Below are 14,686 nucleotides of genomic sequence, written 5' to 3' on the forward strand. Positions count from 1 at the left end.
AAAATGGTTATTATAGTAACATATTTCTTTAATAAATAATTTATTTACTTTGATTTGAAAAGCGTGAAAAGAAACACTAATGGAATATTTTAAAAATGCTTGTTTTTTTCATAAGTTGTTTAATATATTAGAAATATAGTATTTTCCTTTAAAAATGCTATTTCTATTTCATTGGCATTTTACTTAAAATAATTTCCTAATGGCAAATATTAGATTAAATAAATTATGAAACATAGGTTGGATCTAGATATAATCAGATATTTCAAAACTCATCGTTAGTTATAAAAGTACTAACTCACGGAGCCCTTTTAACTCTATCACGGAACCCTAGGGCTCCGCGGAACACAATTAGGTATCACTGCTCTAGGGTTTTCAATTTTTTTCGACTATGGAATCCTAAGGGATTAAGATTCTTTAGTGAGGAATCCTAACTTTATAATCCTGACTAAATAAAGACAATTGCGAGCGTGTAAATCAATAACAGACATTATTTTGAAAATACTTTATAAGAATAAAGAATTTTTTTCATCGTTTTATTATTAATAATCATAAATTAAGTCTTATATTCAATGGTTAAATTCGCAGTTCCGGAGACGTGTCTAGTCTAGTTATGAAATTATTTTTGGCACAAATACATAAGCTAAACACAAGTAGAATTTGAAATAAAATTAAAACGAAAAGAACTGCTATAAGCGTTAAAAATCGTTGTTAGGGAAAAATCATTATTAGAGAGTTTTTATTAAGATACATTTTTTTACTTAACGATTTAGTAGTTTTATTTTGATTTGAAAAGCGAGAGGAAATTTTAATGCAATTGTTTTTATAAATGCACATCCTTTTCGTAATTTATTCGATAGATTGCTAAAAGAATATTTATATTTTTCTATTAAAAATTACCATTTTTGGTATTTAAGTCTAAGTAAGTTCCTAAAGACAATCGTAATATTAAATAAAGAATGAAAATTACATTTGAATTTAATTACAGAATTGAATTTATAACTATCAGAACTCTTTTAACCCCGGAGCTCTAAAGTTCCGCGGAACACCATTTTGGAACCTCTGCTCTAAATAAGTCTATCATAATCTACTTATCATAATCTAATTATCATAGCTATCATAATTTAATTATCATAGCTATCATAATTTAATTATCATAATCAATTCCTAATTTAATTGATAATTAAAAAATATATGTAATGTACTGTAACTCATCAAAAGTCCCAACAAATTCAAAATTAACCCTTTTGTTATAGTACAGCTGTCACATTTGTTGGATCACGTCCACTGACATAAAAAAAATATTCAATTAAATACATTGTAATATATCAATATATTCTAATATATTAAATAGATTCTAATATATCTATATATCTTCTAATATAGTAGAGTTGTTAGGATTCACAAGAAACGTTGCGCCTTATCTCCTTTACGCACCTAACTTATTGATGGGACAAAATTAGAGTACAGTCTAGCAATCACGAGATAGGGCCCCCGTTCTAACAGAAAGCAATTTCATTGACAGCTCATTTTTAAATTACCAGATAGAATCAATTCATTTTATAAATTTTGTTACTGTTCGAAGCAGTACAAATACAGTGCGAAAAATACTTACATTACAAAGGGATGAATGCGATTTCAGACTTTATTATTTAGATATTGCTTTTGCTCAGCTAAAGCATCTATTTCAATTGAAATATATTTGTAATTGCAATTTTTAAAATATCTTTTATATATTGGTCTGTTAAACATGCTGTTGTGCTTCAAATTCGCTTTCTTAGTGTCTTTTTAATTAGGTCTTAACATACTATACAGAATAAATAATAAGTCTTTTTATAAACATGAGTCAAAGAATTTTCACTGCTAATTATCATCTAAATTAATTCTCATTCTATGATATTTTTCATTTTCTTATCGAACTATTTTAAATTGAACGAATTAATTTAGCACATTACTGAAATATCATTGGCGTGGGCCACTAAAGATTAGGGACACACATTAAAGACCCCTTAAAACAACATGTATGCGTTACATTATTTCAAAAGAAATGGAAATATATTTTTCTACATTAAATGAAACTATTAAAATAAAAATCTATTTCTACGAATGAAATCGAAATATACTATCTTGACACCGACTTATTTTTTTTGGTACAAATGTCGTATGTTTTCCTTTTGTTTAAGGCACATTTTGAGTATTTCAAAACCTCTTTACGAATGTTTTCCTGTATGATGTTTTTGGTTAAAGTCTTTGAAATGCTCATAAGCGATATAGTCCTTTGAACATTTTAAACTAGCTTATATAGTTTGTATAGTTTTCCTAAAGTTGCTTGATTTAAAGTTGTTTGATGAAATCGGAGGATATAAAGTTTCATCCTCTGTAAAATATAAACTAAACAAAAAAATTTTTTGCAGAACATTTAGAAATTTTAACAACTGAACGCTCTAAACATTTAAGTAATGATTGGAAACTGGATTTTTAGAATGCTTTTCGTACGTGTTCTTCACATGGAGAAGTAAACTACGAAAATCTCCCACATGTGTCTTGAATGATACTCTAACCCATGATTCGCTTAGCTTTACTTCATTTATTATAACTACACAGAAAACAATACTTCAGTTGTCATGATACACAGAGAAAAAAAATTCTGGTAAAATTACTATATTGTATGACATTTCTGTTAAAAAAAATATATGGTTTAAGAAACCTAAATATATGGTATTTAAATGACCCAGTATTTAATTTTACAGTTCATTTGGTAACGTTTTCCTGGAATTTCTGGTCTTCAAAACTATTGTTCTTAACATCTCATATTTGGCAAAAGTAACAGAAAAGTAAATTTAACCCAATAAATTGTTTTATATTTCATGATAGGATGCCCTGATAAAATGGCCACATTCATTAAATTTTATCCATATAATAAAATCATATTTAATTGTTAATTTTAACAAAATCATTACCTAAGTGTTTAGGTAAAATTTACCGAGCTTTTTGGTACTTTCCTTAGGGCCAAAAACACGGTAATTTTTACCACATCCCGGTAGTTAAGATCATACTTTTTTTCGTACTGTATTAACGCAGATATCTAATGGCAGTGCTAGTTGCGAAGAAAGGGTAACTTAAAAAACAAACAAACAATTAAACAATAGGGAACAGATGAAAAGCAGAACATTTAAAACATAGAATAAGGTATGATTGAATTTACTGACTTGCCGTACAGTGGTAGGAATGTCTAACGAAAAATGTGCCTTGTCTAGATAATTATTCAAGTTTATCCCCCTTCTCCTCAGTAAATTCAAGAGGGGAACTAAAGCCCTTTTTGAAGGAGGGAGAGGGGTCAAGCTCTGATTTTCATTTTGGACCTAAACCAAAATTTCTTAACTATCATGACATTTCTATTAATTATTTTCCGAATAGGGATTTTTAGTTACCTCGGTAACTAAGGCCTAAAAAATTATTTCCCATTTAATTTTTTAAAATACAAAATATAAAATGTTTACAAAATGCGTTTGTAAATAAAAGATTTAGATTTAATGCAAATATATGTTCCATATAACTTATGCATGATATAATGGCATAATTTTCAAATTTAATACATTTTTATGTATTCTGTACCATTTGAATTTTCAAAAATATGTTCCATATGACTTACGCATGATATAATGGCATAATTTTCAAATTTAATACATTTTTATGTATCATGTACCATTTGAATTTTCAAAAATATGTTCCATATGACTTTTGCATGATATAATGGCATAATTTTCAAATTTAATACATTTTTATGTATTCTGTACCATTTGAATTTTCAAAAATATGTTCCATATGACTTATGCATGATATAATGGCATAATTTTCAAATTTAATACATTTTTATATATCATGTACCATTTGAATTTTCAAAAATATGTTCCATATGACTTATGCATGATATAATGGCATAATTTTCAAATTTAATGCATTTTTATGCATCATGTACATTTTTATGCATCATGTAATTTTTAAAACTAACTACAAATAAAAATAATAATTACTCTAAACATAATTTTTAGCCAAGAAAAATAATAAAAAATTGCGCATTAAATAAAGTTTATATAAAATTTGAATATCATAAAATTATTAGTTAGTAGATAAAGAATTTATTTTTAAATTATTTATCCGATAATATAAAATATTTTACTTTAATTCGCAAGATTTAAAATTCTTTTGAAACTAGTAAAATGATGTTATTTCAATTTCTTTTACTTGACTTACGTAATTATAAAATAAAATTTGTAAAATATGACACATGATAACACGATATCTTCTCAAATGAAGTTTCGTAAAGTGGGTAATTTTCTCTTTAATAAATTTTTTATCTTTCCAAGAACTTTCAATTTAAATAGCTGACATCCGGGTACTTTAATTCCATAATTCGTTTGCAAATTATGATCTCTTTACTCCCTTAACTACAACGAAATTCTATATATTATTTAATTTAAATGGACACAAATTGTGCGAAATTAGTTAAAGAGTTCCCTTAGTTCTATCAATTGCTAAAGAATTTAAATTAAATTAGTTTATGAATTTATATATTGTTTTTCTGTCGTTACTTTTAAATACGTCAACGTAAAAAATTTCAACGAAAAGTATCAAATAAAAAAAAATGCATAAACGGTTAAGAAAAGTTATAAATTACAGTCTAAAGTGTTTTTATTTCATTTTATTAACGGGGTTGAACAGCCAATCCATTTTTCCGATTATCAATGCTCCATTTAGCCATATGATTTTGAACCCAACCCAGAATACAACGGAAATCCCGGATTAAGAATTTGGACTAACTAGCTTTTGTGAAGGATTTTTTGATGAAACTAAACTGCATTTGCGTAACGAGGAGAGGAAAACGCCCCACACTTCTCACGGCTAACCCAGCTACTTTTTTTTTTTCTTTTTCTTTCATCCAAGCCCTGAGCATGTACCTAGGTTATGAAAAACCCTTAACCATATAGCCCAAGACTTGGCCACTGGTTAACCCAGCTACTAGGGGATTCAAACCCATCTTCCGTCTATCTTTAAAGATTTTTTACGAAAGAGAATTGGATATTTACGAATCAGAATCCAAATCGGCCAACCGTCGTTAACTTTTGAACCTGGATCACTTCATTGGGAAGCGAGCTCTCTATTCTTTGAGCTACCACGACAAAGTGTTGAAAAAGTTTTACATACAGTAGTAACCCGCTCTTTCTTAATAATGATAGCAACTATAATAATAATAATTATAATAATAATAACAATAATGATAATAACAATAGTGATAATAATAACAACAACGACGACAATAATGATGATAATAAAAGTGAATTAAATGCAAGGGGCGCATTCTCCCGTTCACTTATGCTTGTCAACCAATGAACGTTGGTTGATGTTTTTTTAAATTAATATTATCGGCCAACTTTGAAAGTTAGGTGTCAATAAAATTTTGGTATAAATATGATTTAATACTAAGGCATTAGTGTGCTAGAGTCTTCATAGTTGAGGGGATAGTGATGTAACCCCCCAATAACGTGATTCAATATTGAATCCCCTATTTATGATTGATTCATATACTGCTTTCGATACTATCCTTAGAGTACGCGTTTGTGTCAACCTGTAGATCGCATTTGGGTTTAGAATACTGGTTGTGTCTGACAAACTGTTGGAAGTTTTCGTGGTTTTACCTATGTAACGGTAAGTTCCCACAAAATGTTTTCTACGAAGGCGAATTTACAATGGATTAAAAGTCATTATTTATAGCAAAAAAATAAGAACAAAATCACGAAGAAGTTCTTAAAATTGCAATAACTGTCAAAAAGAATTCGTTTAATTACTTAAATTCAGTACGTCAGTACTTTTTCAGTACGTCAAATTTCTATTCTGTATTTGCATTTGTTTGGCCTGCAGAAGGTGCTTCATGGTACTTTTTACTTCAAGTTTAATCTTGTACAATTCTCGAATTAATTATTGAATGTTATTTTTTTACTCTCTGTACATTTTTCTACATATTTTAGTAATTTGAGTCTAGAAGTGGACTGATCTTAAAGACACTGTTCCCAGCAGTAGAACACCGAAGTCAAGCATCACTAACTGCTGTCAGTAAGCAGGCGGGTGACCACTTTGATTAGCTTGCGTAAGGACCAAGGGTGCGCGGTATCGGTCTTCGTTAAACTGTTCTACAGTTAAGTGCTCAACTTCACGCTCAGGTTGTTGGGTTACCAAAGCAGGGGCGGTCTCCCCTTTGCAGAGGATAAAAATTGCGATGGCATGTCTTCGGATCATCCTCAGGGAAGTTTCCCAGACTGTCGCCAATAGCCCATTGTGCAGCTCTAGTGCGAAAAGTACCTACCTACCGAATTTACACCAAACCCTAATTTATTTGAACTTCTGAGTAATGTTGAAAATTACATAGTCCACTGAGTTGAAGATTGATGGCCGCAAAAGTTATATGGATTGGCTGCTTAACGATGATAATATTAATTTGCTTAGAACAAAATCAATCATAGAAAAAGAAAGAAAATTTCTATTTTTGAAAAGCTCCAAATTCTACTATTAGGTGTGCAGGGAAAGAAAATATTGATCCATTAAATAGTTTCAAAAAATATGAAACATGTATTTGAAAATTCTTTTGACTAGGTTCGGTTTATTTTGGAAATATTTTATTTTTGATACAAACCATAAATTAAAATGGATTATTGGGAATCAAATTTCTAATTATATTTATTTAGATTATTGATTTATTTTTTAGTTTTACAACTTGATAATTTAGATTCGTTCAGAAATGTGATCGATATCAAATGCTTGTGCCCTAGTACTTTAAAGATATTCTTAAATTAATTTATTAAACACAAAAATTTAACAACTAGCGATAAAAACAAATTAAAATCTGAATGCAGTCTGCAATGAAATATTTGTTCGAAATGGTGCAATGGAAACACCAGATGTTTCCAATTTAAAGAATAATTTAAATAAAATACTCCAACAGAGACAAGTGATAGTTTTGCGTGATATGTATGCTGTGTCTAACACTTAAGAAGAAATCGATAGCAGAGAAGAACAGATTTATCTCTCATAAAGAATTCTGGGATGTTATTATGAACCTACTTACAGCTTAATAGACGGTCCTTGAACATACTGAAGATGTTGAAGGACATTCAAAAATTCAAATTTAGGGGCTGTCTATATATGAAAAGTTGAGTAGATTGAGATTCTAAGGGACAATTTAGAGAATTAAAGTAAATTTAAATTAGAGTAAAAGTATATACGTTAATAATAAAAAAGAAAAATAGCGCCTTGCATTTATTTCTAATAAGAGAAATTGGTGAATTACTAATACCCATTTAAAATGCTTGCTCTAATGTTGTATTGATTTACTGTCAAATTAAATATGTTTTTGGGCTTCATAAGGTTCATTACCAAATGATTGTTGACAAATGCACTTGGTTCATTCTTTTACTCAAAAAACACTTCGATGTTTTATTTTATAACCGTCGTCGAACAGCCGATCCAATTTTGATTATACGACTACCTATGTTGATATCCATAGTTTTCTAATTTTGGACCCAAACCAAAAGACAGAGGAACTCCTGGATGAAGAATCGGAAAAAATTTGCTTTCGTGGGGGAGCTTTTGATGGAACTAATCCGCCTTTGCGTTATAGGGAGAGGAAAACCCCGAAAACTTTCTTGGTCAGCCTGACAGCAAGGGGACTCTACCCATTCCATCTACCCCTCAGGATATCTTACGTCAGCGCTGTGCACGGTGCGAGCCTGGTTTGGAATTCGTATCGACCAGCCATCGCTGGGATCGAACCAGGTTCATACTCATTAGAAGGCAAACACTCTATTCTCTGAGCCACCATTGCTCGATATGTATTAATTGAAATAAAATAAGCCATGTAATAAAAAGCAAAATTAATGGAGGAAAATTTAATGAGGAATCAGCTTAGGAATCGCCATTCACAGATGGCAGTGTATACTGACGATAATATATAGTCCTGGAATTATGATAATTAGTGCAGTTTTCATAAAAATTCTACAATTGGTTTTACGTAGTTTGAGAAAATATTTTTTCCAGTGGTAGCAAAGATAGTGTATTAATATTTTAATGAATTAGAATTAAAATAATTTTTTTCAATCATTACTTATAAATATTTCAACAGAAAAATTAAGGTGAAATAGAGAAATGGTCGTGTTCCAAAATACTTATTAAATTCTAAGAAAAAAATGGGATTCATAATTCTTTGCTTTATTTTATTTTATTTCCCTCTGCCTAATTTGAAATAAAAATCATGCAAGCATACTAAAATCTAATGCAGATTAGTTATGTTAAGAATAGAGTAAAGACAAAAGCAGTTCTGTTTCATTAAACATACTCATACTGATGCTACCGTATTATGTTATTTTTTCTGATTCATTAATTCCCCTAAAAATATCACTTACCTGGTTCTTCCATCAAGTTCTTTAATTATGTCGGCATATGCCTCTCGGTTTAGAGCATAATTTCGTAGTGTTTCTCAGTGCTGTTTTATTGATTCTATGCCTTTTTTTATTCACCCCGGGCGAAGAACGAATATCCGCTAGTTATTAAATTAAATAATAAAATTTTTTTAAATTTTTGTTTTGCAAGAAAATTTTCTTTGGATAAACGAGTTATACAATTCTGCATAAAAATGTCTAAAATTTCTTTAATAATTTCTTAGATATGGTAAAATATTCAAAAAAGCAATTGCTATTAAGCGCTCTCTTGCCAAACCTACTAGAATATATTTTTCAGATTGTAATCACCTTCTATACTTTAAGGATTAAAATCTATCGAAAACGGACATGCTAATTCAGAGAATGTACAGTGCTCAAAATTAAATACGGACCACCCTGAATGACTTTTCAACTAATGATCTGATTTTCACCTTCTAAAATCAATCCTAAAGTTGCGAATGGGTAACTTCAAATATGATAATTAATTACTGCAGACGATATTTTAAGTTACGAAATCAGACATAAAAATGTACTTTCTCTGAATAAAAAAACCTTTTTTTTCGATTGATTCGGATTTCTTGCCCCGAAAATGTAAGGAGTACCGGCAATCTGGGAAGCATGGTCATAATATTTTAATCAGAAGAGTGGACCAAAGTTCGGACTCCTTAATGTTAATTTTATTTTTTGTGTATATCTCTATATCTCTAGAAGCGAATTGAAAGTTTTTTGCACACGATTACAAAATTCGTTTATCCAAATGAAAATCCATGCAAAAGATAAATTTTAGTAAATATTTATTACAGTTTATTATTTTATATAATAATAATTAAAAAATATTTTTGAATTTTAGGGTACACAGTATTTTGCATCATTTAAAATAATATAATTTTTAGTAACAAAATACAAAATATATTCTTTAAAATGATTTAAAAAAATTTTATATTTTATAATTCAAAGTTTTTTCCAATTATTCTTATAGAAAATAATAAAAAATAATAAATACCCAATAAAAGTTATATTTTGCATAGATAAAAAATTTAACTGTGTGTACAATTCGCTTAAAGAGTTTTAGAGATACGGTGAAATACGCAAAAAGTAAAATCAACATTAAGGGGTGCAAACCTTAGACCACTCTCTTGACCAAAATATCAGAACCACATTTCCTAGATTTCGGCTACCCCTTATATTTTAGGGGTCAGAAATCCGAATCTAGCATAAAATTTAAGTGTTTATTCAGAGAAAGTACGTTTTTGTGTCAGATTTCGTAACGTAAGATATCATTTGCACTATTTAATTATCCTCCCCATTATAATGCATTATATAAACGTCTGTATTACTACTTAAAAATCATATGAATAGTTTTCTTTATTAAATATTTACATAGTAGTAGCTAACGCCAGAAAATACCAAATTAGTTTAATCCTCTATAATATGAACACTTAATTCCTTGCAAGTGTCCTATTTCTTTTTTCATTATTGCACTTTTTATATACACCGAAGAGCCATTACATTATGACCACCCTGCTAATAGCATGTAGGACCACCTTTAGCCCTCAAAACTACTAGCACCCACCGTGGCATTGATTCCACAAGGTGCTGATAGGTAGTCTGAAGTATCTGATACCAAACGCTCACCAACTGGTCCTGCAATTCCCTTACATTGCGAGGGGGTAGCGTGGCAGCACGAATTTGGTTTTCCAAGTAGGACCACAAATGCTCTATTGAAGGTCAGGTGAATTTGGGGGCCAAGACATGACTTGAAAGTCACTGGTATGTTCCTCGTCGATTCAACCCTTATGACATGTTGCATTATCCTGTTGGTAAACACCATCCCTCGCAGGAAAAACTGTTGCCATGAATGGGTGAACCTGGTCTGCAACTATGTTCAAGTAGCTTACAGACATCAGGGTATTCTATGAGCATTATGAGTCCTAATGTGCCCCATGAAAACATTGTTCCTGGGCGAAAAACCATGAAAACCTGGGCAAGCTCATTGTTATAGATGGAGGGTCGTCATTAGGTAATGGCTCTTCGGTGTATAAAAAAAATGATGCAAAAATGTATAGAAACAACTTAATGTGAATGAGCTAAATATTACGACAACTTTCACAGATTTTTTAAAAAGTGGTTGCAGCATTTATTTGTTCATTTATTTTTTACTTTTTAAATTCTGGGAAATATAAATTAAAAAAAATTAATGATATCTTGTCATTTAAACATAAATATTATCCTGATAACTCTATAGTCCTGGTAATTTATCCTAATAACTTTATAATTTCATTTTTGATATTTATAATGGAAAACGAGACATTTGTGTTCCCCATTATATATTAATAATAAAATTATTCATATATAATATCCACATTTAATTAAATATCTAAAGCGGTAGCCAATACCAGGAAATATCAAATTAATCTAAGTATAAATGTTCCTAATGTTTTTTTAAAATGATGTCAAAAATACTCTCAACATAACTACAGAATGTTGTGTTTTAGCAAGAGTAATCTGGAATGCGCTAAATGGAATATAATTAAATTGTTAAGACAAGTTTCACAATACGTAATGATGCTTGACTAAGCAGCTAAGTATAATAGTAAATCATTCCCTTCAACGACTAGGGGAGTCATGGAGGTTACGGCTTCAAACGGCATGATTGTGGGATTGTGCAAATACTGTTATCAGAATTCACAGACCGTCTTTACTTTCGAGACAAGCTAGTACCCACTGATATTTGTGGGTTTAAAGTCACTACTGGGGATCGAACCCCAAACTATCACAATGACAGTTCAATCCCTTAAACACTGAGCTATCGCAGCTCAAGTACATTAGTGTTGCTCTTTAATAATCCAGCATCCCGCAGTGGACTCATTATAAAGACACGATTCCCAGTAGAGCACCGAAGTCAAGCATCACTGACTTCGGTCAGTAAGCGGATGGGTGACCACTTTGATCAGTCTGCATAGGGATCGAGGGTGCACGGTATGGGTCCTCATTAAACCGTTCTACCGTAAAGTGCTCGACTTCACTCGCAGGTCGTCGGGTTACCAAAGCAGGAGAGCCATCCCCTCCGCAGAGGATCAAAATTGCGATGGCAGGTCTTCGGATCATCTTCAAGGATATCTTCATCACATCAGATATCTTCTGTGTTTCCTAGACCATCGCTAATAGCCCATTGTGCAGCTCTAGTGCGACGTAAATAAAGTACCTATCTATCTAATAATGCGGCACATTAATTATTCCTAGATAACTTTGTTTATCTTTAATGGAAAGGATTTAAACCTTCTTTACTTTCCTTTAAGTACTCTTTTGAATAAATATTTTTTTTTTCATTATAGGAACTATCGTGTTTGCTGTTCATCAATTTAAGTTCAGCTCTTCGCGGGGGAAAAATAAAGACAGACAGAAAAAAAGGGTTACGAATTTTACCCCTGAGTATATTGATGAGACATTTGCGGGAAACACATATATTCACAATAATATATTTCTTCCGAACGTAAGTATTTTTTTTATATTTATACTTATTAATAGTTCTATAGTTCCTTTCGAACAAATAATCGTGAAGACATAAATTCGACATTAAATTTTTATTTACGTATTTTAAATCTGTGCAAAAACTTGAACATAACATCAATCTCAGCTTTTTCGTCAATCTTTACTAGCAATCCTTAGATAATTTATAATAAGATCATTTATTTTATAAAGCGATACTATAACTGAGATATTAAATATCTTATGCATGAAACTATAGAGAAAAGTGAAATACATTAAAACAAAACTTTAAAAAAAACTTATATTTTGAAAATAAATAGTAAATCACATGACTGAGAGGCTAGAAACATAGATTATGGAATATGACAGCAATCCCTCTCTCTTACTTAAATATCTTTGCGTAGGGACCGAGGGTGTGCGGTATTGGTCCTCGTTAAACTGTTCTACCGTAAAGTGCTCGACTTCGCGTGCAGTTCATCGGGCTACAGAAACGGGGGTGCCATCCCCTCTGCAGAGGATCAAAATTGTGATGGCATGTCTTCGGATCATCCTCAGGGGTGCTCCCCAGACCGTCGCCAGTAGCCCATCGTGCAGCTGTATTGTGACGTAAATTAACTACAACTACAACAACTTAAATTTAATCTGTATTGAAATTTAAAATAAGATATTCCGCATTGCTTATAAAATAGTTTTATAATTAACTTGTGAAACATTTTATGCGCTATTTTATATCAGGATGTTTTTTTATGTTAAATGATTTTTTAAAAATATTATTTCAGCCACGTGTAATTTTGTTAAAGTTTGTGTTTCAACCATTAAAATACGTATCTTTCGAGTTTTTAGATTTTATTCCTTTTTTGAAAGATAGAAGTTCTTTGTGGTACAAACAAAACACAACATTTACAACAAATAAACATTTTATAACATCTTTCTAACAGTCTACATTGAACTGAGTGAATCATGAGCACTATAGACCACAGCACTACTTTTATGCGGTCCTCAAAAAAGCTTTACTGTTTAGTATCTACGATCATTTTTTTTAGAATTTTATTTTTTATTGTTGAGAACTCTAACTTCTCGAGAAGACCAAGGCCCACCCTGGGCTGTCGAACCATGCAAAAGATGAATTTTAGTAAATATTTATTCTAGTTTATTATTTTATATAATAATAATTAAAAAAATATTTTTGAATTTTAGGGTATACAGTTTTTTGCATCATTTAAAATAATATAAAAGTAACAAAATACAAAATATATTCTTTAAAATGATAAAAAAAACTGTATATCTTATAATTCAAAGTTTTTTTAAATTATTTTTATAGAAAATAATAAAAAATAATAAATACCCAATAAAAATTATATTTTGCATAGATAAAAAATTTAATGGATGATGATGATGATGATTTTTTATTGTACTTAAAACCAAAAAGCAACTATTGACACCGTGTTTTAATGTAACCGTGATAATCTCGATTATACTTCATTCAAACTCATAATTTCATTCACAGCGTTTTTAATTGAGTATAATATTCTTCCTATTTTTTTAGTATGCATCTACATCTAATTAATATATCTATATCTAATTCCAATTTATCGCTTTCAGCCACAGAATATTGAAGATAGAGATTCTCCCGAACTGGACACTTCATTTTCAGTGGACAGTGAAGAAACGATGCCGATGCCGAACCATCCATCCACATCCAGTTACCAGCGAAATAACCCCATCAGAACTAACACACGTCAAAATGGCGGGGAATAAATAAATAAACGAGGTTATTTTGGCGATCGTTCATCATGCATCGTTGCGTTATTGCTCACGATAAGTCTGGGATAATTTATCCCGCTGCTTTAATTCGGCTACATCTGATTTTTTCACGTGTTGCCATCCATCCGATGGTATATTGTTTCCTTAGTTTGCTGTAAAACGATATTTTTGGAGGCGAGAATATCTTGACCTACTGCAAACGATAATTTTAAATAAGTGTTTCGCGTGCTAGTGAGAATTCAAAAACATGCAACCATTTTGAAAATGGCGTGCAAAAAAAAAAAAGGAATTTTAGTGTTTATAGGTTGCAAGTTATTAAAAATTGATGTTTCTTCGATATGGAATGGAAATGTCTTTGAATAGCTTTATTGTGTTGTTTTCTTTTTTTCAATAAAGTAATATTATTTTTAGATGTGTTTTTATTTGCAAATGAAAAATGTATTTAAATATTACAGTCTCTTAATATAAAGAATTTTATTTTTGAATTATGATAAAACCATGCGCAATTTCAAAATAGCGTTGGTGTATTTTTAAAACAACAATTTAAAATTCGTAAACGATTCTGTACATGAATTTTGTATTTCTCTTTTTTTAATTCTTGAAGTGAATTTCTATTCATTGTAAGGAAATCAAAGCAAAATATTTCAAGGGGGTTTGTGGCTAAAAATGTAAGAAAATATTATGGATTTGTTTCGTTATTAAATTAGATGAATGCTCGGAAAAAAATGAATTAATAGTCAACAAAATTACGATATCAGACACAAAACTTTAATTCCTATGAAAACACACTTAATAGATCTAAGAAAACTCCAATTTTTTTATTTGTTAACATATTTTGTCCTTCCCGGTGACTTCGCGTTATTAGATTAAGCAAAACACATTTTTAGCAGATCATCCCATCAAAATAAAGGTAAGTGTTTTCAGTATCATTCTTGATAGTCAAAATT

The 14,686-nt window shown here is 30.3% G+C and overlaps 1 protein-coding gene across 1 annotated transcript in view; it reads left to right on the forward strand.

The window, feature by feature from the left end:
- The window catches only part of LOC107456971 (uncharacterized), a 60,911-nt gene extending 46,762 nt beyond the window's left edge, over window positions 1-14,149 (forward strand). Inside the window, exons 3-4 of the mRNA XM_021146400.4 lie at window positions 11,822-11,979; window positions 13,578-14,149. Coding sequence (XP_021002059.3) covers window positions 11,822-11,979; window positions 13,578-13,733 — 314 coding nt within the window. The 3' untranslated portion in view covers window positions 13,734-14,149. The remainder of the gene's footprint in view (window positions 1-11,821; window positions 11,980-13,577) is intronic.
- Window positions 14,150-14,686: the final 537 nt, after the last annotated feature.

Source organism: Parasteatoda tepidariorum, chromosome 5 (genome assembly GCF_982258835.1).
Source record: "Parasteatoda tepidariorum strain Cologne lab strain chromosome 5, Ptep-v5.0, whole genome shotgun sequence".
In the NCBI taxonomy this organism is placed as follows: Eukaryota; Metazoa; Arthropoda; class Arachnida; order Araneae; family Theridiidae; genus Parasteatoda; species Parasteatoda tepidariorum.